Here is a 25,778-nt window from a genome sequence, read left to right on the forward strand (position 1 = left end):
TGGCACAATAGTTTCATCACAGAATGTCCAGACTCTCCTTTCCTCTGGTCACCCTGTGACTTCCCCTAACAGACTCTGATGAATAGCCCAAACTCCAAGACAACAGGCTTTAATGGGACTAAAACCTCTGGGGAAATGGGTGGTGTTCAGGGAAGATAGTATAGGGTTGCTGTTCCGGGGGAGATTACCTGGGGAAACGTATCATTTGATTAAGACAACATGAGGACCGCTTGAACGATGTACCCCAGACTCAAGACGTCGAGGTGACCGGAATCCCCCTCCAAGAACCACATTACCCATTGGCTACTGCTGTTTCCCCCTCATTCCCAAGTCTGCCCGTTGATCCTGAGACAGGCTGGGCAGAATTAACCCAGACTAGCCTGGTGGAGCAGGGAATGCATTCCACAATTCCAGCTCCCCTCATAGCCCTTGAGGAGCATGTCTGTCTTAGTTTTTATGTTCCTGTTGCTCCCGCCAATAGCCTCCTTTGATTTCACTGTGCAGTCTGGCAGGCATAATATCAACAGCTAAACTGAGATTAGTACTGTGGCATTCATAAAAATACACACCAGAAGTTCCTCGTTTGCCACACCTACCATGTCGCTTATTCTCTATCAGTGGAAAAGCCTCTTCCTCATTTCCATTAATTCAACATCTTTATTCAGGGTTCCTCGCTGCATGGAGATTGACCCAGGGGATGGTTATGATATGCCAGAGAATTTCTGACTCTGAACGATGAACCCCTGGGTTGGACTAAGTTCCAGGAAGTCACTGGGGCCATAGGGGAATGTCAGAACTGGGAGTGCAACAGGACAGGCAAGTCGGGTGTGGAACAGCTCACTTGGAAGAGAGCTTTAACTGGCCCACTAGAGGTCACTGTCGACTACTTGCACTGAAATACAGAGTATTGTAAAGCTCCCAGACTGTAATCCACACCCTGACCTCTACCTAGACAGAGTTAAATCAGGGCTGCCCAGGAGGGCGTGGGGGCGGCAGACAAGTGGGGCAATTTTTCCCAAGCCTCCAAGCCAACTGCAGGGGCCCCCCCCAAAACAATTAGTATCTATAGTATTGCAAGCTTTTTTTCATGAAGGGGATCGCGAATTTGCTTTGCCCTGGGCCCCCTGAATCTCTGGGCAGCCTGAGTTAAAATGGACTTACAATCAAGAATAATAGAGATTTCCTATAGAGGTACCATGATTCCTACAAATACCCAGATCTATCTTGTCACTTTTGACTCACAGTGAATTTAATGTCTGCTGACTTCAATGGATTTGTCCAAATCATCTAAGTTACAAGAGTCCAGTTGGCAGGATCGGGGACCCAAAGTGCCCTGTCCCAACAAGGTGCCCCCTGGGCCGGTAATGGGAAGAGCAGATAACCTGGAGTGTGGTTAGTTAGTGCCTGGCATCAGGTTTGAAATCACTCTCTTCAATATGTAAATGTCCCCTGTTTAGCATAGGATCAGACTGAGCTGCCCACTTTGCACCTCAGGGGAAAACTGGTTGGGATGAAATCTGCATTTCTTCGTTCTTGATGGGAATAATGTGCGAACGAGCATTGTGTGGGTAGGTGAGATCTGTGATGTCCAGGCAAGGCCCATGGGTTAGGGTCCCCACCCTGCTCCCCAGCCACCAGTTCTCTGCTGATGTGTGGTCCCTTAGGGACTATATCAGCTGTCAGGAGTTACAGCAGCTCCCAGTGGCCTATCAGGGAGTCATCACCAGCTCACTGCCACCCCCACACTTCTCCTACACCAGGGAGGTCTCAGCACAGACAGAATCTCCTCCCACATGTTTTCTTTGAAGAACAGAGAGATATAATAGATTAAATTTGTCAGAGACCCACTCAGGAAAACTGTGGGCGGGGGCTGATTCACAGTCCATACTGTATGTTGCCCATCCATTATGTGAGTTCACATGGGTACAGAATGGATACATTGACTGTAATGTGACCTCCTTGCTATTTTCAGGCTCGAGTCTGCACTCGCTAAGAAGTGAAGGGGCCTCTGGGGCTGAGACTGACGTCCTGTCCCCACCTCCTCATGACCCGGGTCATGATGATGTTGATGATGACGACTCTGGGACATCAATATAAGAGTGCCTGGGTTCAGATCAAATATCTTGTGAGGATGTAAATGCTGTATGGTTAGACTCTTCCTTTCCCAAGTGCTCATAGGGCCATGCGGAGTACTGGAGACAATCCCTGCCTGGGAACTACTTCAATTAGCTTTTTTATTTCAATTCTGTTTAAATGCAAGAAATAAGTGTGACTGGGATAAGGGCTGTGATTTCCCCTCTAATTTCCCATTGATCAGACAGTCTGGAACTTCCCTGCTTTTTAGTTCCTAACGTTTCCTCATTCTGAATTTTGGATTTTTCTTATTAAACCCTTTTTGAAAATCTATTCCAGGCGTGATGTTTCTCTCATGAGGTGTGTTGGGTAACTGTATGTTGGCCTGCAGGGAGAGAGATGGAGACTGATGTGACGGGTTTGGTCACAGAGACTCTCTTGGAACTGTCATCTGATGTGCTGAGATTACCTCTGAGCCCATTTTCCCTGCCAGCTTGGGACTCCAGAACCCTGTCTTGTTGAGCCAGACACGCTAGTCTGCTGCAACACAGACCCAGGACTGAACCACGCCCCCAAAGCTGCAGGATTTAACCCAAAACTGCTCAGCAGGTCACCTATCTCCATCACCTAGACACTCAGCTCCCACTGGGATCTAAACCCCAAATAAATCCCTTTTACTCTTCACAAAGCTTATACAGAGTAAACTCATAAATTGTTCACCCTCCATGTCACTGATAGAGAGATATGCACAGCTGTTTGCTTCCCCAGGTATTAAACACTTACTCTGGGTTCAATAATAAACAAAAGTGATTTCATTAAGAATAAAATATAGGCTATAAGAGGTTTCAAGTAATAATAGACCGAACAAAGTAAGTTACCAAGCAAAATAAAGCAAAAACACACAAGTCTAAGCCTAATACATTAAGAAACTAATTACAGGTAAAATCTCACCCTCAGAGTTGTTTCAATAAGCTTCTTTCACAGACTAGACTCCTTCCTAGTCTGGCCCAATCCTTTCCCCTCGTACAGTCCCTGTTGGTTACAGCACACATCTTAGATGGAAAGCAGGGGTGTTCTCATGACTGGCAGCCTCCTTTGTTCTATTCCACCCCCTTTTATAGTTTTGGCACAAGGTAGTAATATTTTGTCTCTCTGGGTCTACACCCCTCCTTCTATATAGAAAAGCACCAGCTTTAAGACGGATTCCAGTATCAAGTGACATATTCACATGTCCTGTGAGACCCACTCCATTCTTCCTGGGCTGGTTCATAGGAACACAGCAAGGCTTGCAGGTAAATGGACCATTTACAACCAATTGTCCTAATGAATGGGAGCCATCAAGATTCTAGACCATCATTAATGGCCCACACTTTGCACAGATACAAGAAGGCTATGGTGGGAACATTAAAGGATTTTCTGTGTGTCCTTCAAGAGGGGAGGCTAAACTTTGGAACCTATAGTTATATATTTATTTTGCATGTATAATTGCATGTGTGTTTGAAATCTTTATTATGTAGAAAACTATTTAAAAACAATACTATACATATATCCCTTAGCTTATCGCAGTTAGAGAATAGAAGGATGTTGCAAAGGTAAGGTTGTGTCAGCAGCATAAATTGAAGTAAATGATGAAAGACTGCATGGTAGTGGGAAACTATATGGATCCTTTATGCGTTCATTTCTCTTTTTTGGAGTTTTTGTTAATGAGCAACTTTACTGATATTTAATGATGTTTTATGTATGCAGGTGCCTGTCTGCTCTGATAGCTCGCAAGCTAGAGTAACTGTATAAATGTTGAGTAAAGTTGTAAGTAGAACAGGGACAGTTACAATGGAAATTCTTAAACAAGAAAAAGTAAAACTGCTTATTAGTGTTAGTGATCAGATAGATAGTTAGACAGATAGATTGATAGATAGATAGAGTAACTGTATAAATGTTGAGTAACAGGGGCAGTTACTATGGAAATGCTTTCTAGAATGTATTCCTCAGTAAATAAGTTTATCATCAAACTGAAGGTATTCAATAATTTTACTAAATAATTAAAAAATATATATAGAGAGAAAAAAATAAACATAAAAATCAAAAGTACGTAAATGATGCCATCATTTAGTTGGTGTTGGTCCTGCTGTTGTATGACTCTAAGTACTCTTGTAGCTAAAGGTTAATTTGTTTTTAAAAGATGCATGTCTACATTTCTAGTGGACAATCCAATCACAAGCTGAACCTTTTACCTTTATCCTCACCTGTCCACAAGCACAACCATTCATTTTTTTCAGTTGAATATAATTTTTATCATCATTTCAAACACTTGTTTCAACACACATCTCCCTAATACAGTTACCCTAAGAATAAATGTGTTTTCCATAAACACTGAAATAAAATAATGAATGTTGCACAAATATACCTAACTACAGTATGTTAGTCTTTCACTTCCTTGTAGTAACAAAAACTATGCACTATCCTTCTCACAAGAATCCTTGTCCTAAACTGAGTTTCTATGATGTACTAAAGTTAGCAGAAAGTGTTGCAGAAATTCATTATGCTGAAAGAAACCAGTTGGTGAAGAATTGGCAGGGTGGCTAGATGAACAGCAACAATGATACTAGTCTTGCTGTATTTCCCACCCTTGTTTGTGGATCGACCTGGTTCAAAGACACTTTGGATCAGACGCTAATGTTATATGTGGTTCTCTGCGCCAAACAGCTAAACCTTCACCCATCACTAGCTACAGCCATTGAGCCAGACAAAGGCATCAGGGCCAACTGGGAAAGCGTAAGAGTGACCATCACAGCCAGCTACTTGTAGCCAAAGCCCAGCCTGCAACTAATGCCTTTGGATTTCATGATGGAGGATAAGAATATTTTTTTTTGCTGCCACAAAAATGTATTTTGTGTACATTAGTTATCATAAAGGGTTGTCTCCCGAGTCTTTTGGATTGGCTGAAACCATAGCCTGTTATTGAGGAAGGATCACTTATTAGGCTCCATCTCTCTCCAGGTAGGATTTCTTATAATAACAAAGCACTAGATCAGGGTAGGCAACCTATGTCACAGGTGCCGAAGGTGGCACGCGAGCTGATTTTCACTAGCACTCACACTGCTCACGTCCTGACCACCTGTCTGCATTTTAATTTAATTTTAAATGAAGCTTCTTAAATATTTTAAAAACCTTATTTATTTTACATACAACAATAGTTTAATTATATATTATAGACTTATAGAAAGAGATCTACTAAAAATGTTAAAATGTATTACTGGCAAATGAAACCTTAAATTAGAGTGAATAAATGAAGATTCGGCACACCACTTCTGAAAGGTTGCTGATCCCTGAACTAGATGGAGCCTAGAGGGGTTAAAAATGGAAGAGGTGCATTTTCACTATGTCTAACACTTAGAACTGTAGCTATAGCTGATACCTGCATCTGAACACCCTAGACTTTAGGTAGTTGGCCAATTGAAGCCAGCTCTGGAGTTGCATTTTGCAGTTGGTCTCTGTCTCTAGAGTGGCACAAAACCAAACTCCTGAGCCCAATATCTGTGAGCTTTAGGCATGTGTCATGGTACAAATCCTCACTCTGAACCTTAGCATCCAAAAGATGGGGTACCAGCATGAATTCCTCTAAGCTTAATTACCAGCTTAGAACCTGTAGCGCTGCCACCAATCAGGAATTCCAGTGCCTGGTACACTCGGGTCCCCCCAAAACCTTGCCTGGGGACCCCCCAAGAACCCCCCAAGGACCCAGACCCTCTGGAATCTTTAACCACCAAGGAGTAATACCACTTTCCTCCCACCGTTTGCCTCTCCCAGGCTTCCCCTCCCTGGGTATACCCTGGGAAGATTGCTGTGATTTCAAACCCTTGAATCTTTAAGGCAGAGAGGATAAATTCACCTCCCCCCTCCCTACTCCCTCTCCCCCTCCCGAGAACCTCTCGTCCCCTGAAGTAGAGACTAGTTATTCTAACACAGTAGAGGAAATTAGCACTCCCTCTCACCTCTTACCTACTCCTTTCTCCCCCACCAATTCCCGTGGTGATCCGAGCCCCCGTCCTCTGAGGTCTTCACACCTAGAAATAAATAAAAAAACAAAAATCAGGTTCTTAAACAAGAGAAAGCTTTTAATTAGAGGAGGAGAAAAACAGTGAAAAATTATTCTTGTAAATTTAAGATGGATTAGATACAGGGTTTTTCAGCCTATGGACACTGGGAATACCCTCTCCAGCCTAAGTATACAAGTACAAATTAAAATTTCTCAGGAAAATACAAAATTTGGACTCCTTCAGCGCAAATCCACATTTGCCAAATAAAGAAAACAAAACGAGATAAGCCTAACTCGCCTTATCTACCTAGTACTCACTATTCTGAAACTTTATAAAGAGCCTTATCGGAGAGAATTGGAGAGAAACCGTGGTTGCGATGTCGTCCTGCTGAGTCCCCCAGAGCAACCAAAAACTAACAGCACACACAGAAACTTCCCTTCCTCAAGATTTGAAAGTATCCTGTCCCCTGATTGGTTCTCTGATCAGGTGACAGCCAGGCTTCCTGAACTTGTTAACCCTTTACAGTCAAAAGAGATATAAAGTACTTCTGTTCTATTAACTTCTACTATCTGTTTATGACAGCATGTGTAGGCTCTGAAACCATTTCTAGCTCATTTTCTGAAAGAGCCTACATTTCAAATGGACTCAGTCCCCTTGAAGCTAGAAAGTGCTCTAGTCTATAGCTGCACAATGGTCCGAGCCTGATTCCCTTTAAAATCAATGGCAGAGTAGCACTTTTATAGCCCTTTATTTCTACACCAAATTTGCTCAACTGTTTCAAAGACTCCTGTCCCGACTGAGATTAAGTTCCTCAAGAGTTTACATTAGCAGAATAGACTGTTTTTAAAGACTTCAACTATAGAAAGTACCTGCAAGAATGCAAAAAACCGTTTTGTTCCACTAGGATGGGGGAAAGGCAGAAGAATTTCCCATGAATGAATTAAATTCAGGGACGAGAATGAGTCTATTAAACTTCATTCCAGAGAGTAATGATTTCTAAAGCTCTATGTGTCTGGATAGAGAGGCTAATATTACATGCAGCAGCTTAACCATAACTAGATTAAAATAGTTCTATAGCTGTGCATACATACACATGGACAGATGTTACAGATCAAACTCAGACTCCACTGCCTAGGTGTCTTAAGTGCAACCCAGAATGTAAACCCAGTAAACTCTGCAGTTTGGAACTGTATGAAGTACAATTAGAGTCCATGGTCCTCTAGACAGTCTTACTGCATGACAGAGAGAGTTTTTCCTAGGAATCAGCAGCAAGTGCGGTTTCCTCCTCAAGGCCCCTTCATTGAGGCTTTTGAAAAAGCTCCAGTGAAGTATTTTATTTTCAATAACGCTATGAAAAATGGACTAAAAATGTCACGAGATGACCGGCCTGGGGAGCGCGGCTGTGGAGTGCAGCATGTCCCGCGGCTTTGCTCCCCCGGCCGGAGTGCCGCAAGTCACTCGGCTCTGCTCCCTAGGCGCATCCGTGGGCTCCAGACCATGGAAAAGACTTTACAGAGTGATCCATTGTAATTCTGTCCGAAGTAACCCAAGAGATGTCCTGACCAGATCTGGGCAAAGTGGAGGATCTGGATGAGGTCACCACCTCCACTGGCTCTAACTGAATCCCAAACACCATTTGAGATGTGAAGCTTTGTCATCATTCTCCATGCCCCTCCACCCGTCGTGTGTTTTTTTCCTTCCCTATCTTACCCCTTCTCGCCCCTATCCCTCTCCTTTTGTTCTCTGTTCACTAAGAGTCTGACTTAGCCGGCCAAGACGGCGTATTTTGTAACACCGATGTGAGCCTGTGACCAAAGAGGCAGCGCAAAGCAGTGCTTTAATCAGTCTGGTGGTGGTACTCATTTGTCAGGCTCGAGGTGGCTGATCAGATCTTGTGCCTCAGCTGTGTGTTTCCAACAGTGAGGTTGCAAGTGAGAGTCAACCCTAGACACAAGTTGCATTTCCCATCTGCACTGTCATTTCTCTCCCCTCTTGTGTGTGTTTGTCTTGTCTTTTAGGAAATGGGACTGGACTTTGACAACAAGAGGAACCACCCCAGTTCTAGCCTATCTCAACCAACTATTTCTCACACGGTGTCAAATATTAGAGGGTAGCCATGTTAGTCTGTAGCCACAAAAACAACAAGGAGTCTGGTGGCACCTTAAAGGCTAACAGATTTATTTGAGCATAAGCTTTCATGGGTACAAAACCACTTCTTCAGATGCACTCACCTAAAGACTGTCAGAAGAGCTTATTTTCCTTCTCAGGATCCCCTACAGCTAACAGGAAAGGGGGAAAGGAAGGGCATCTCTGGCACAGAGGGTGGGGCCCTTTCTGCCATGACAGCCCTTACACAACAGGGGGGAGCATTAATTCTTCTGTCCCCACCATCTTCCTGTCCCTGCTCCCAGGGGCAAGAGGAGTCACACTCTTTCCTACTCTTCCTGCTGTAGGGACTCCCAAGCACTAGTTGGAGGAGAGGAAGGACCTGGTCCTGGAGGAAGCTGTTTCAACACCATCCTGAAGTATCTCCAGGTTGAAGAAAAGGTACAAACATACTAAGCAGAGCTGAATTTGAGTCTCTCCTTCCCTTGCACCATCCCAACTCCTGTAAGGGGAGCTTGTCTTGGAGGATTCAGAACCCCGTAATGAGGGTGTTTATCCCATACGATCTAAGACACCCACTATGGAGTATTTTGCCTATCTTGGTCTCAGGGTGTTTGTCCCATGTTTAACAGCACCTCCCCAACAAACCCTGTCCCAATCCCTGACCCTGCCAATGCAGGAGCAGACTGTGGTTTGGGAAGGGAGAGATTTTCCCATTTTGCATGGAGCCCTTGAGCTGGTGTGGGTGGGGTGGGGAGGTCCCTGACTAATAGGCTTTCTCCTTGGCAGCCTCACTCCTCATGTGGGCAGGAAAAGGCTGGGCTGACTGAGGAGCTGCCCCCGGATCAGAGGCCGGCTCCACCCTCTCCAGATCCTTTGGCATCATGTGCAGTCTCAGGTACCGGATCCTCTCAACTGGCTTCTCTGGCCCCAGTGCTGCTCAGGCCCACAGCCAGGAGTCCCGGACCCTCTCACTCCCAGGTCACCTCCACACTGTGGCTGTTCCCCTCCTCTGTTCGCTCACTCCTGGCTGGGCTGGTGATTTCACTGCAGTAACATTGCGATGACCTTAGAGAGCAAATCACTGTAAGGATCATAGATAGGAGGGGCAGCAGTGTCCAGTTGTGAGAGCTCTGTTCCAGCCCCACCACTGACTGGCTCTGTGACCTTGTCCAGGTTACTCGCCTCTGGCTCTGGGGTGTAGTTACGGGTGGGCCAGGTGGGCCATGGCCTACTCACTTAGCGTCTAGGCCCATCCCCCATCCCCAGCTCTGCTTCAGCCCCATCATTAGCCCTGCCCAGACCTGAAGGACACCGCATGCCGGGCACACACCCTCATGGCCCAACCTGAGGGGTGGGGACAGCAGTGGCACAGCAATGGAGTGCCTAACGAACGTGCTGCACATGTGCATGTGTATGCATGGTGGAGAAGGAGGAGAGCAACTGGCCAGATGGACAGCCAGTGGCAACAATCATAAAAACCATAGGCCTGCTGGCTCAGGGAGCCTGGCCTGGCATGGGGCGGTGCGATGGGGACAGGTGCCAGGGGTCATGCATGCTGTACAAAGGCATCTTTTCCCAAAGCTGGGTGCACACGCAAGGGTCTGGGGGGCCCTCACCAGAACATCCATTGCTCCCTGGAAGGCCGGCAGGACTGAAGGGGGTGGTAGAGGCAGGCCCCCCAATCCCTCCTGTTTCCCATCATTGCCAGCATACCCGAATTTGGGGCCCATCCAAATGTCCCATGCTAGCTACGCCACTGCTCTGAGTGCCTCAATTTCCTCATCTCTGAAATGGGTATTATCCTGACCGATTGTTACAAGAGGTTTGGATCCCTGGACCCTCTCCTCCTGCATCTCAAACCCCTGGGCCTGTTGCCTTGCAGTTTCACATCCCTACCTCACACTGGAAAGTCTACGACAGACTCCTCTCTCTTGTCAGCAAACTGGAGACTGGCCTGGAATATGCCCCGCTGCCAGCTGCCTGCACAGGGTGTTCACTATGGCCACAGGGAAGGAAATACACCCATGTCCAGGCAGATCGTCAGCCTACTTCTCAGTCCCAGAAGCAGGAGCCGTAATGGAAGGCTAGACTGTATTATACCAATCAGCCACTAAGTGGTGCTGTATGTCACATACTTTATTTAAGCCAAGCTCAGCCATACCTGGCATCGCACTAAAAGATGTTATGATGATCACATCTGCGCGTCTTTCTTGGGGAAGGAAGCTCTGTAGCCAGTTCATATCTGGTACAAGAGCCTGACCTGATAGAAGCAGCCCTGCAACCTGCCATGTACAAAGTGTTAGAGCCCTGCATGGATACAAATTTATATCCATGAATGTAGATGTCTGCGAATATAAATCGGTATCCACAGAACCACAGGGTTCTCTCGGGAACCACAGTGGTGAAAGGAGCAGACTATGGAGCCGCTGCTTTGGTACTGGACTCTGCCCAGAATCCCAGCTACTGTTCATAACAGCCAGGCTGTTCCATGCCTTGTTGAGGACCAGGCCTTCTGCATAGACCCAGACAGCAGGCACTGAACAGCCAGCTGTCAGCAGAATTCACTACATGACACCTGCCAGTGGCGGGATCTGAATGGGATTGCCAGGATATGTGTCCCAGAGGGGAAAGGGCCTAGCAGCTCCTTCCATCAAACCTTAATGTTGGGGAAAGGGATCAAAGAAACATCCCTTGGCAGAGGTGGGGGAAGAGATGACAGACCCTTGGGACGCTCACTATTATCTGGGGGCCCCACCATAACAGCGATGCCAGGCCCCCATGATGCTGCCACCGGGGCAGGAGGGAGCACTGTCCTGAGGGAATCTGGGGTTTTTGAACAAGTGCCTCCCATCCCTACAGGAGCTCTAAGGGCCAAAGAGAACTGAGAGTCTTTATCTGAATCTCTCCCTGCGGGGCCCCTCTCATGACCTCCCCACACCCATCTCCCCAAGGACAGAAGAGAGAGATTCCTTGCCCAGGAGAGACTGGGTGCTGAAGGTAAAATGCTGATGCATGCAGAGAACACCATCCAGCAAAACAGGGAGGAGAGCTATCAGGTGTATAAGACGCTGGTGCCCCAGAGGGGTAAGGAACCAACCAGGCAATGGGACCCCTACAGAAATGAGCCCCCTTTTCTGAGACTGACCCCAGGCAGTCAATGGGACCCCTATAGATATTATGGCTCCTGGTAGGTGTGTTGGAATCCTGGTCAAGGGTAGAGGCCCAGGCAGAGACAGATGCATCCTGGAGGTGAATGCCTGGCTGCGAGGATGTTGTTGCCAGGAAGCTTCCTTGACCACAGATACTGTTGCAGGAAGAAGGATTGCTAAGAAGAGATGGGGTCCACCTATCGAGGAAGAGAAAGAGCCATATCCATGGTGACAGAGCCATATCCTCCTCCCCCAGTGGTTTGACCCAATCCTCTGCAGCTCGGTAGCTTCCTCAGTGTTGGATGTCTCCATATGAATACTCTTAAGGAACTCTCAAGCTTGGGCATGGATGCTCCTCAGCCTAGCCACATCCTTCTGTAGCTCTCCTACCTATTTCCTGAGAGATTCCACCAGGAGGCATCTTTCACACTGGATGACCCCCCAGCCTGACTTTCTGTGAGTGGGAAATGCAGGCCACAGTCTCAGCAAATCCACACAAGGATCTGGGTAGAAGCATCTGTGGTTAGGTTGTCTGTCTGGATACAGGCGCAGGTTGAGGAGACAGGGGCAGCATTGGCACTGGCGATGTGGCCTTCCTAACCATAGCTATTATATTACATCTCCCTCCCACTAACTCCCTCTCAAACTCCACTGTTTGCGGTCCCCTATTCAATACCAAGTTTGCAATATGACCCCCTTGGATACTATTCATACTGTCATGGTACAATTCCCCACTCTGAACCTTAACGTTCAAAAGATGGGGTACCAGCATGAATTCCTCTAAGCTTAATCACCAGCTTAGAACCTGTAGCGCTGCCACCAACCGGGAATTCCAGTGCTTGGTACACTCGGGTCCCCCCAAAACCTTGCCTGGGGACCCCCAAGACCCAGACCCTCTGGATATTAACACAAGGAAATAAACCCTTTCCCCCACCGTTGCCTCTCCCAGGCTTCCCCTCCCTGGGTTACCCTGGAAGATTACTGTGATTCAAACTCCTTGAATCTTAAACAGAGAGGAAAATTCACCTTCCTTCCTCTTACTCCTTTCCCCGCCAGACTCTCCCTGCGGAGAAATGTAATCCTGACAGAGACGAAATATAGCCTCTCTCTCCATCCCCTCGCTTTCCCGTCACCAGTCCCTGGTGAATCCAGACCTCAGCCCCCTGGGTCTCACCAGAATAAAAAAAAAAATACAATCACGTTCCACGCATATGAACTTATATGAATAACTTGGATGAGTAAAAACAGAGATATAATAAACCAGGTTCTGTAATCTAAGATTGGAGTAGGTACATGAGTCTTTCAAGCTAAAGACCTGGAATCCTGTCCCAGCCTAAGTATACAAGTAGCTAATTTAAATACTGCAGCAGAAATAACAAATTTTGAACACCTTCAGCAAAGCACAATTAAACTCTTCAACCATAGGTTTCATGATGGTAATATCTTATCTTCTTAAGCCAAATGGCACTTGCAATAAAGATAATATCAAACAATATGTCAGCCAACTTCCGCTTTATCCTCAGCTATCAGTACTCACGTATTTTGAAGCTTATAAGAGCCTGTATCAGGAGATTGAGAGAAACCTGGTTGCACGCTGGTCACTCTGAGCCCAGAGTGAACAAAACCAAAACTGAATCGTGAACAACAACCAAAAACTAACAGCACACACAGAAACTTCCCTCCCTCAAGATTTGAAAGTATCCTGTCTCCTGATTGGTTCTCTGGTCAGGTGACAGCCAGGCTTACTGAACTTGTTAACCCTTTATAGTCAAAGAGATATAAAGTACTTCTGTGCTATTAATTTTTCTTATCTGTTTATGACACATACACACTCTACAAGGTCTATCTTTTCATATGTCACGTTCTTCAAGAATGTCCCTATCTCAGAGATGTGTAGAACGGTGACAATAGGTGTCAGTCCACACCTTCGCAGAACTCTATGTGATCGCTGGAAACTCTGCCTCCAATGCCATATTTGGGTTCATGGTACTATCATCTGTAACTGAGCCGACTCCGAGGTCCCAGCCCCCCACCTGGCTACTGCTTGGGAGTCACCTACAGTGAAACACCCATAGGGAGACTATTCGAAGAAGAAGAAGAAGTTACTCTCCTTGTGCAGTAATAATGGCTCTCTGAGATACGTGCCCGTGTAATGGAGCGCACGCTGTGCCCCTCCAATTCAGCCTTTAACTCCCTCTTCTCAGAGACTCATGGACACTTCAGCCTGGTGCAACACCCTTGCTCTTTATTTGTGATCATATCCCCACCACCAGTTTCCAACTATATACAGGATTTTTACAACAGCTTTGCCTACCACAGGCCTGGCCAGCAACAGACTAGGAGACTCTCATCTTCCTCTGAGTCTGAGTTTGAGCCTGACCTTCCCCTCCTGGTCTCTGCCACCCCCTTCTGCTGCTCTCACTTCCTCCCAAACTTAGAGCTCCTACTAATGAGGCTGGCAGATGTGGTCAATTACCAGGGAATCATCAAACTATCTTCCCAGCACAAATCCAATCCCCCTGATTGGGGCTGGAGTGGCAGGAGCTGATTAAGGCCTCTCTAGCAGCACCCTGGCACAGTCCCTGTGAGTGCTCCACAACCCATTCTCCTACCCTCTACATCAGAGTACTTGTCAATGACTACATTCAAGAAGGAACTGAGGACATTTAGCCCACACATGCTGACTAGCTTCCTGGGGGTCCAATGGACACTGCTACTGATGTTCTCCGATCAGCAGCACAAGGATGCAAGTACACCTACAGTGGAGCACCCATAGGGCCACACATCTCAAAGAACCATTGTTACTGCACAAAATGAGTAACTTATAGAATCATAGAATATCAGGATTGGAAGGGACCTCAGGAGGTCATCTAGACCAATCCACTGCTCAAAGCAGTATCAACAACAATTAAATCATCCCAACCAGGGTTTTGTCAAACTGGGCCTTAAAAACCTCTAAGGATGGAGATTCCTAGGTAATCCATTCCAGTGCTTCACCACTTTCCTAGTGAAATAGGATTTCTTAATATCCAACCTAGACCTCCTCCACTACAACTTGAGGCCATTGCTCTCTGTTCTGTCATCTGCCACCACTGAGAACAGCCAAGCTCCATACTCTTTGGAACTCCCTCTTCAGGTATTTGCAGGCTGCTATCAAATCCCCCTTCATTCATCTCTTCTGCAGACCAAATGACCCCAGTTCCCTCGGCTTCTCCTCGTAAGTCATGTGCCGCAGTCCCGTAATGATTTTCATTGCCCTCTGCTGGATTGTCTCCAATTTATCCGCATCCCTTCTGTAGTGAGGGGGACCAAAATTGGACACAATATTCCAGATGTGGCCTCACCAGAGCCAAATAGAGAGGAATAATCACTTCCCTTGTTCTGCTGGCAACTCTCCTACTAATAAAGCCCAATATGCCTTTGGCCTTCTTGGCAACAAGGGCACACTGCTGACTCATATCCAGCTTCTTGTCAATTGTAATCCTCAGGTCTTTTTCTGCAGAACTGCTGTGTCATGGTATAAATCCCCGCTCTGAACCTTAGCGTCCAAAAGATGGGGTACCAGCATGAATTCCTCTAAGCTTGATTACTAGCTTAGAACCTGTAGCACTGCCACCAACCAGGAATTCCAGTGCCTGGTACACTCTGGTCCCCCCAAAACCTAAATGATAAGCTGACCACACGCATTACCCGTGCGCTGTACTTGAGCGCTTATGTTTATGGATCTGACCAACAATTACCGAAGCAGCACACGAGCACGAGGGAACTTGGGTGTCATCTGATGTGTCCGCCAGAACCAGATGCAAAATGGAGAGAGAGGAATGAATAAGCGCAGCATCTGTCCACACCTTCTGAAGTAGGGAGTTCTAGCTCAGAAGAACAGATCATCGCGCGAGCTCGACTGAGTTACACTATCGAGTGTCGCCAGATAGACAGATGAGCCATGATTGGCAATTGGCCTTGGCATTATGGGCTAACAAGCTTAGCCTGGCACATCGTGAGGTCATTACCTGACAAAACTATATGACGCAGCTTTGTCATTCGTATATGTACACTCAAAGGTCTTTTTCTGACAGAATCTGCTGTAGCTCATGGATATACATCCACGCTCATGAACCTTAGCGTCCAAAAGATGGGGAATTACCAGCATGAATCTTCCCTAGCTGCAATTGATATAACTGTTAGCTTAGTACTTGTAGCCAGCAGAATGCTGCTTTCACGAGAACATATCAGGAATTCCAGTGCCTGGTACACTCTGGTCCCCCCAAAACCTTGCCCGGGGAACCCCAAGACGCCAGACCTCTGGATACTTAACCAACAAGGAAAGTAAACCCTTTTCCCTCACCTGTTGCCTTTCTCCCAGGCTTTCCCGTCCTGGGTTATCCCTGGAAGATTACTGTCGATTCAAATTCCTTGAATCACAAAACAGAGAGGAAAATCACCTTCCCCCCTCCTTCTCTCTCTCCCCCTCCAGACTCTCCCCTGAGAGAGAAAGTAATCCTAACACAGAGAGAAAATACCCTTTCTTCGTCTCCCCTTCCCTCCTTTCTCCCCACCAATTCCTGGTGGAATCCAGACCCAGTCCCTGGGGTGATGCGGCACCAGAATAAAAAAAAACAATCAGGTTCTTAAAAAAAGAAAACTTTTGAATTAAAGAGAGAGCAAAACATAAAAATTATCTTTGTAATTTACAATTGAGATGGATAGGAAGTTAGGTACAGGGTTCTTTCAGCTATAGAACACTGGAATAGACCTACAGCCCAGCCCTAACGTATTATATCTCAGGAAGAAGTAACATACAAATTAAAATCCTTTCAGCAAAAATAAGACACAACTTTTGTATCCACCTCCGTTTCAGCCATCCAATACCACAATTAACTGCCTTCCAGCCAAATGCACATATGAACAGAATACGCACTTTCCATGCCAAGTCGCGAACAGTTTGAGCAATATACGAAACAAAATAACAACTATACACACGTCCACATCTTAAACACCTAAGATATACTCCATCATTGCATCTTGGATGAGACAATGAATTCACGCGCGATTGACTATAGCAGTATGTGCGATGACACGAAACCTGTATCAGGGAAATTGGAGAGAAACCTGGTTGCACATCTGGTCCATCTGAGCCCCCAGAGTGAACAACCACCAAAAACTAATAGCACACATAGAAACTTCCCTCTCTCAAGATTTGAAAGTATCCTGTCCTCTGATTGGTCCTCTGGTCAGGTGACAGCCAGGCTTCCTGAACTTGTTAACCCTTTACAGTCAAAAGAGATATAAAGTACTTCTGTTCTATTAACTCCTGTTATCTGTTTATAACATGCTGCTTAGCCAATCAGTCTCCAACCTGTAGGGGTGCATAGGATTCTCCCGTCCTAAGTGAAGGATTCTGTACTTGTTTTGTTGTCTGCATTTATATGATGTAGTTGAATGGGACTCTTTTTTTATTTGACTATTTCTCTTTAGCTCCTACCTGTACTTTATCACCTTCTATCCTCTTCTTTTCACTGGAATATAGAGAATCCCCGTTAATTGATCCTCTCCAAAGGGATGTCTCTGTCCAAACCATGTGCTCCTCTGCACCTGTTGGCTTTCCCCCCAGCCTTTATATTAAAGACTCCTCTATGACCTTTTTAATTTTACATGTCAGCAATCTGGTTCCATTTTGGTCTCAGTGGAGCCCAGGCTTCCCATATCTCCTCTTTCCTAAAAGGTTCCCAGATCCTAATAACCTAAAACTCTCCTCCCTACACCATTGTCTCAGCCATGCATTGAGACTCTGCACTCCTGCCTGTCTAACTGGCCCTGCATGTGGAGCTGGAAGCATTTCAGAGAACACTACCATGCAGGTCTTGGACATTAATATCTTACCTGGCTCTTGCCTTATACTTCTCTTGTAAAGCCTCTGGGGCAAGGACTGTTGGTTTGGTCTGTATTTGTACATCATGAGCACAATGAGGTCCTGTTCCGTGACTCAGACTCCCAGGCATTAGAATATTACGAATTATAAGTAATAACAATCATCATCATCATAGCTCTGAACACAGTGACAATCCAATGCTGGAGAGTGCAGCTTTAATCATGTGCATCTATTGATGAATTCTGTTGTGAGTCTGAAGGCATCATGTTCAGAGAGAGGAGAGACATGGAGGGCAATGTGGATAGGCAGTGATTTTTGCAGCCCGGATCACAGACTTGCACTGGCATGCTAAAAATAGCCCTGTGTGGACTTTCCACACCCATATAGCAGAACTGCCCTGGCTTCCGTCATCTGTCAAGCCTCATACCCCCAAGGGACTGGGAAGAGAATAGATTTTCTCCCTACTGCAGACTCCAGCCATTTCTTCTGTATGTGATGCGTAAAAGTTCTATTTCAGGATCAGGAACTTTGTCTGCAGGAGATTTTTAACTGCTGCTTCCTTAGACCAGCAAGCCACAGCCCAGGAGCAGCACTGACAGATGCAAGCCTTGACACTACAACTGTTGCAGCAAAGGGCAAAACAAGCTGGAAGCAGGCACCCAGCAGCAACAGCAGGAGGCCCACACTGCAGCTCAACACCAGGGCCACCCAGCTGGAGCAACTGGACATACTAGTTGGCAGCCAGTAAATGTCCAGTTGGCAGCCGGTATCAAGCAGAGTGCCCCAGGGATCTGTCCTGGGGCTGGTTTTGTTCAACATCTTTATCAGTGATCTGGATGATGGGATTAACAGCAATCTCATCAAGTTCTCAGATGACACTAAAATGAGGGGAGAGGTAGATGTGCTGGAGAGTAATGATAGGGTCTAGAATGACCTAAACAAGTTGGAGGATTGGGCCAAAAGAAATCTGATGAGATTCAACAAAGACAAGTGCAGAGTCGTGCACTTAGGACGGAAGAATCCCATGCACCACTACAGGCTGGTTACTGATTGGCTAAGCAGCAGTTCTGCAGAAAACGACCTGGAGATTACAGTAGATGAGAAGCTAGATATAAGTCAGCAATGTACCCTCATTGCCAAGAAGACCAACGGCATATTGGGCTGTATTAGTAGGAGCATTGCCAGGAGATCGAGGAAAGTGATTATTCTCTATTCGGCACTGATGAGCCCACACCTGGAGTATTGCATCCAGTTTTGGTCCCCCAATACAGAAGGGATGTGGACAAATTGGAGAAAGTCCAGCAGAGGGCAATGAAAATTATTAGGGGGCTGGGGCACATTACTTATGAGGAGAGACTGAGGGTACTGGGGTTATTTAGTCTGAAGAAAAGAAGAGTGAGAGGGGATTTGATAGCAGCATTCAACTATCTGAAGGGGGGTTCCAAAGAGAATGGAGCTTGGCTGTTGACAGAATAAGAAGCAATGATCTCAAGTTGCAGTGGGAGAGGTCTAGGTTGGATATTAAGTAATGCTATTTCCCTAGGAGGGTGGAGCACTGGAATGGGTTACCTAGGAAGGTGGTGGAATCTCCATCCTTAGAAGTTTGTAAGGCCCAGCTTGACAAAGGACCTGCTGAATGATTAACACACATGTTTTGAGCAGGGGATTGGACTGAATGACTCTCCTGAGGTTACCTCTTCCAACTCTATATTCCATGATTCTATGGTACATCTACACTGCAGCGATTATTTCGAATTAGCTTAAATCCGTATTATACAACAGATCTAATAAAAGTCGTTTAGCACGTCCACAGTGGGATCACAAAATCGATTGTTTGCGTCCATGGTCCAAAGCTAACCATTGATTTCAGGAGCGGTAACACTGTGGGTAGCTGTTCCTCAGCTAATCCTAGTTCCCACTTCCGGGTTGAGAGCAACAGTGCGTGATGGGCAGAAAAAATCTGCTCTCACCCGCAGCAGCAGCGCTCTGCCAGGCAGCATCAGTACAACAGAAGGGTGACATTTACAGTACTCAAGGAATTATTTATTTTACTTTTCCTTTACGGTCGGCGGGAGGGGAGACTTTGACGAGCTGTTCCGTGAACCTGCAAGACACGTGTATTAAGCCAAGACGTGGGCCTTCAGCCAAGAATGCAAATAGTGCTGTGGAGAATGGTAGCTGATATCCTCCTTAAAGCCCCTCCCTCCCTTCTCCCTCCATGCACCTCGTTTAGTCTCTGGCTTCCGGTTTAACGGTTGTCACGCACTGCTGTGTATCTTGGAGTTTGATTTTTCAAAGCTTGGCATTTCCTGTCTTTACGGAGCTCTGATAAAACAGATTTGTTCACCCATTATCAGCGATCAGATCTAGTATCTCCCGTAAGGTTCAATGCAGGAGCTACTTTTGCATTTGAAAACAAAAAAAAAAAAAAAAAAAAAAAAAAAAAAAAAAAAAAAAAAAAAAAAAATAAAAAAAAAAAAACAAAATAAATCTGCATCTACCCGTTGCTGAGCAGAGCTGGAACATGTGAAAGCAGAATGTCAATTCTAAGGTCTCTGACTTTTCGCTGCTCTAAACCGGCACTCCACATCCGAGTTCGGATTTGCCGGGACCAGAGCGGTCAGTGTGCTCTGTGGGATACCTCTAGGAGCCAAATAAAGCGAGGTTTGCCGGCACACGAACCCATTCGATTATCACTATCGAATTTAGCGTACTCCTCTCGTCTGGGAGAGTTCCGAAATCAGATTAAGGAGCCGGTTTAAACTCGATATTTAATGCGCGTCACGTGAACGGGTACATGCGTTAAATCGGCTATGTCGGCCATTCTAAACCGATTTAAAGTCGCCAGTTGTAGACCTGGCTTACAAGGTTTCTTAGGGCCCATACAAGACAAGTAGATGTGAGGAAGTAATTGGAGTCATCCAACTGTGAGTCAAACAGAGAATAGGAGGAATTCTTCCAGAAGGGGTGTATGGAGGAGGGCAATAGACCCTAATAGAGAAGTAATGATCGAACCTGAACTAGCCCCTATCTGCGCCTCAGCTTGAGTTTGGGGCAGACCTGCGCGATTGCTCAACGCACAGGCACCGAGATGGAGAGACAAATACCCAATTTCTCATACCCTGGCATCCAGAAGGAAACCCTGACTCTGTGTACCTGTCTTCGGACCTAGACTGTGCATGGTGCTGCTCACCGCTGTGATGGGCCGAGCTGGTCCTCAATCAGGGTGAACTAGCAACAAAAAGGGGCAGACGCCCAGATAGCGCTGGGTTATTCAACACTTAGATTTACAAGCGCAGCACAAAACAGCTTCTATTGAGTACCTCCACTGTTCACTTAGAAGTTTAACGCACGCAGTTTCCCTTTAAAAGTGCCCAACCTCCAGTGGCTGCAGTCTAGACACACCTTGTCCAGATATGATGATGATTCCTGAAAATCCTACTTCATCATATAAAGAAAAGGTTCTTCATCATCCCAAGGATCAGCGACACATACCCCAAGGTTCAATTACAACACTGAGATCTTACCCCACAATAATGCTTAATACCTATATCTTATTAACTAAGCAAAATTATTAGAAAAAAAGTAGAGAGTGTTGGTTTAAAAAGAATCAGTATATCATACTATACTGATCAATTCTTGAGGTTCTAGATACATAGTAAGGTTAGCTAATAGTTGCCAAAAAGTCCTTTAGAAATAGTCATTAGGTAACTCCAAAATGTCCATCGGGACAGGTGGTCCAGTGAATGGACTGGGATCTCAAATCCTTGTGGCTTAAGGTTTGCCCCTCTTTGAAACCCAAACAGATCTAGATGAAGAAGGATCGGTCCCAGGCTTCTTACACATTTCCAGCCGCCTTTCGGCCTGAGAAAACAATAGGCTTAACTCCTTCTCCCAAACATCCTGGCAATTAGCACAGAGTAATTTATCCATTAAACAGTTCAGATACAGGTTACTACAACCTTCAAAGAGACACATAGATAATAATACTATTTCACTCAAGTATCATCTAATATTCCCTTTTTGATCTTTGAATTAAAACTATAGCAATAGACAAGACTTGTTTGCTGACATCCCAAGACCTGAGCAAACATCTACCCTTCTACCTCTAACCATGCAGACTTGCATTTCAAAGCTCTATTCATTTACATATCTTCCTAACCAGTTCTTAAGGTTTACCCATGGGTCAGTTCAGTCGGTGAGGTGAGTTAATTAACTCTTTCTGGCCCTGTCACCTTTCAGTGAGAAATTATATTATACTCATAACATCACACAGGCATTCACAAACAAGTAAAAGATTGTTGTGCTTTCTGATCAGACTGCCAGTTGGTGTCCCCTGAACAGGTGCGACCAGCCCCCCTGGTTTCCTTCCACTGGGACATGTCCCATTTGAGTGAATGGGGTGGACATTGTAGGACACATAGAAAAGAGATCCACTGGCTACCATTATATGCTTGTTGTAGTTGATTATGCCACACACTACCTTGAAGCAATTACCCTGTAGACCACCATGACCCTAGTAATAGTGCCAGAATTATTAAAAATATTTGTGAAGGTGGGACTACCCAAGGAGATCCTGAAGGATAAAGGTATAAATTTCACCTCCAAGCTAATGAAGGAGATATGTGGTCTATTGTGAATCAAGAACATGCACAAGTCTGTATACCACTCAAAGACAGATGGCCTAGTGGAGCATTTCAACCAGACTGTGAAGGAGATGCTCATGAGCTTCATCAGGACTGACCTCTGGTGTTGCAAGGCTCTCCTCCCCTCACCTCCCATTTGCAGTACAGGAAGTCCTGTAAGCTTTGACAGACTTCTCACCTTTTGCAGTCTACAGATGACAAACAGGAGGGATACTCAGCCTTGTGAAGGAAGGTTGGGAGGAACAAGCCAATACAACCCCCTAATGTGGTGTAGTATGTTCTGCAGTTCAGGGACTGCCTGAGGATTTGCACAAATTTACTAAGCAAAACCATACAAAGCTGCCAAGTGGCCCAGGAGCAGAACAACAATAGAGGGAACGGGCTAAGAGAGTTTGGGACTGGTGACTGCATCTAGGTGTTATTACCAGCTCTGAGTCAAAACCGATGGCGAAATGGCAGGGCTCCTATGACATCATCCACTAGGTTGGACTGGTGAACTATGAAGTCCGCCAGCCAGATTTGAGAAAGAAAAACCAGATCTACTACATCAACTTGTTAAAACCATGGACAGCCAGAGAGGGACTTCTAATAGTTCCATATCCCTATGAGCTGGAGTTAGGACCACAGATAAGAGTGTCAGGTGCCAACTCGAAGGTACAGCTGTGGGAGTACTTGACCCTGAGACAGAAGAGATGGCTCAGTGACCTGGTATATGAGTTCAAGGATGTCTTCTTGGAAGTGCTCGGTCAAATGGCCATGATATTCCACCACATCTAGACTCAGTCAAGGAAGGTGGTGAGAGAGGACATATGGCTCATACCAAAGAAGATACAAATAATAATCAAAGAGAAGTTAGAAGATGTGAAAGCTGAGGGCCATTATGAAGTTTCAAAGCACATGGCACAGTCCAAAAATGCTGGTTCAGAAGCCTTATGGCTGAGTCAGGTTTTCTATAGACTTTTGCAAAGTGAACAAAATCTCAAAGTTTGACACCTGTCCAATGCCTTGAGTATACGACCTCCTGGAACATCTAGAACAGACTCAGTATATAAGAACTTTAGGTATCGCATTCTGGGAAAAGAACAATTTTTCCTCATCATGGAAACTCTTTAAGTTCAGAGCCGTGCCCTTCAATTTACATGCTGCGGTGGCCACCTTCCAATAACTAATGGACAAGATTTAGCAGCAACATAATGATTATGTGATCACTTATTTAGACAACTTGGTGATCATCAGTCGGGACTTGGAGACACAATGCACAAGGTGACAGTGGTACTATGTTGCTTAAAGGCCACTTGGCTAACAGCAAACCCCGCCAAATGTGCTATCAGGAAAAGGAAGACACAGTACCTGGGATACATGGGGGGGGGGCAGATAATCAAACAGTTAATAAAATGCCAGCTTTGAGGGACTGCCCAGCCCCCGAGACCAAAAAACAATGGTGGTCCTTTTTGGACATGGCCAGCTATTACAGAAAGTTTGTGCCTATATTCAAAGGGTTGCCAGCACCTCTGACCTAGCTAAGAAAGACTTGGGCCCCTAGAAGTGCAGTAGATTGCTGAATGCCAGAAAGTCTTCCAGGACATTTAGGACATTCTGTGCAGTGAACACAAACTTTGAGAGCCCTTTCATACTCTGTACAGATGCCCCAGAAGCCACCATAGACACAGTACTATTGAAGGAATGTGATGGTGAAGCACACCCAGTATTATATTTGTGCTCTGTGTTGCTCCCCCATGAAAAAGCATATGGCCTGGGGGAAAGTAGGAAGGAACTCAGGGCATTATTAAAGTCAGCGAACCCTGATCCTGCTTGTCTGACTTGAGGGCCCTGAGCTGGGACCCAGTGGAGTGGATGGGCCTGGGTTCCCCTACCAACCCCCTGACAGACCTGAGATCAGAGAGTGTTTTTCAGATTCCTGAGCATCAGCAAAAGATTAACAGCCCCACTGAGCTGAGGGAGCTGGCTCCACACCCTGCTTGGCCAGGTGAGCCACTGTTGGATTGACACACTGACTCACACTGCCCAGTTTCCATACAGGCCCTATTGTGGGCATCCCACATTTATGCTCCAAGAACTCAGAGGCATGTGATATTTCCCCTTTTATGCCATCCCAGGCCAGTGAGATCATTGCTGTAACTGGTAATGAGAGATTGGGGTGGCATTGGCATTTGACAGCCTGCAATCCCCCCAGGGCTTTAGTGTTGATTGTTAGACTCTGGTTGCAGGCAGTCAGGCCTGTTGGTTAGAGTGATGATTGAAGATGGATGTAGGACTGGCACTGGGTCAAAGGCAGTACTTTTAAACCAGGGTCTGGGGACAGGCTCTGGGTCAGAACCAATGTCAGAGTCCATAGACAAGCCAAATCAGTATCAGAGTCAGAATCCAGATGCAGGCAAAGGGCTGAAGACAGGTTGGAGTCAGTTCCAGTGTCTGGGGATCAGGAGGCAGATGCAGGACTGGAGCAGGTCAGTAACAAGGCTGGACCAAAAGGTCAGAGTATGGCGCAGACAAGGCTGGAGTGAGCTGGAAGGATGCTCCAGCAAGGCTGGGTCAGGAACAGGAATCAGATCAAGGGCTGACTGGAAGCTAGGGAGTCTGTGACTTGGGGAGGCATCAGGAGGTTCCTGGGCAAGTATGGCTGTTGCACATACTAACGTGCAGCTCTGATAGGGTCAGTGAAATACCTGAGCCTGGGGCTTATCTGACCCATGCCCTACTCAGGGATAGGCTGCTGCAGCATGTCCGAGGGTTGGGTCACTGCAGTGACTCTGTAGGAGGGGATGAGTCAGGGCACCTACTGAAGCACTGTAGATGGGTAGGCGTAAGCCTGCCCACATCTAATGGCCTTTCCCTCAGCCAAATGTAGGGATTCACTGGATCTAGGCATCGAATAATTTCAGGGGACAACAAATGAAAATCAGGGATGAGAGTGAGAGTCTCAGATATAAAATCAGGGATCAGAGGAGGACAATGAGCGGAGAATCCCAGACAGCACCCACTACTCCTCAAAGGCATCCAGGGAAGCAGTGGACACTGCCCAGAGGAACTCTGCCCTGAGACGTGATTTGAGGGATGTTTGGAAATAGGCCTTACAGTAGCAGAGCACCCCCTTCTGTCCAGCTTCCTGGGGAATGGCCACCTAAGTCAGGCAGAGATTGACAAGGAGGTCTGATGACTTTGTGGGGCCAAGGATGGGGTGTGTAAATCAGGAGTTGTGCAGAAAATTTCAGCCAGAATCGGAGGAGGAGGTTCTGGAGAAGCCAGAAGAGGGGCTGTGAACTGAGGCACTCGATATAAATGTTCACCAGGGTCTCCCTCACTGCAAAACAAGCAGGTTTTGGGGATAGTTGTAAACTGCACCAGGTACATGTCCGTGTTCACGGCTCCATGAAGGCTGTAGGGCCAGAGTAGAATACAGACTAACTCAGCAGGGTTCCCCACCTTCCTTGGGTGATAGGAGGTCCCACTGTGACACTGCACCCTATATGCTTTGCAGTGATATTGCTATGATATGATTATGACATAATTATACTGTATTTTATGCAAGACAGGTCACGTGAGATGTCATTGGAAAAGTTATGTTTTGCTAATATGATGATCCTAATTGTATGCATGTATCATTTTTGTATCTGAAGTTATGAATATTGACTATGTATCTGTATTTAAAATGTAGTTACACCTTGATAACGCCCAGCAGACATGATGCTTTCAGTCTAGATAGTGGGTGAGGAAGGGCCTCTTTAGCGCAATGGGCCATTAGGAAAAAAACAATAGGCCTTAGGAGAAGCTTATTCCCCACCTAGTGAGCCTGTGAGCTCTACAGACAGCCTGTAAGTAATGGTTGCTATGACTCTACGAGGACATGTGATGAGACTACATGTCTCTAGATTCC

General features: G+C 46.0%; 1 protein-coding gene across 1 annotated transcript in view; it reads left to right on the plus strand.

Annotated features, from left to right (window-relative positions):
- LOC116820780 (antigen WC1.1-like) overlaps nt 1–2,396 on the plus strand; it is a 309,052-nt gene extending 306,656 nt beyond the window's left edge. The window contains 1 exon segment of the mRNA XM_075062239.1: nt 1,980–2,396. Within this exon segment, the coding sequence (XP_074918340.1) occupies nt 1,980–2,097 (118 nt within the window). The 3' untranslated portion in view covers nt 2,098–2,396.
- The last annotated feature ends 23,382 nt before the right edge of the window (nt 2,397–25,778 follow it).

This window comes from Chelonoidis abingdonii, chromosome 1 (assembly GCF_003597395.2).
Source record: "Chelonoidis abingdonii isolate Lonesome George chromosome 1, CheloAbing_2.0, whole genome shotgun sequence".
NCBI lineage: Eukaryota > Metazoa > Chordata > Testudines > Testudinidae > Chelonoidis > Chelonoidis abingdonii.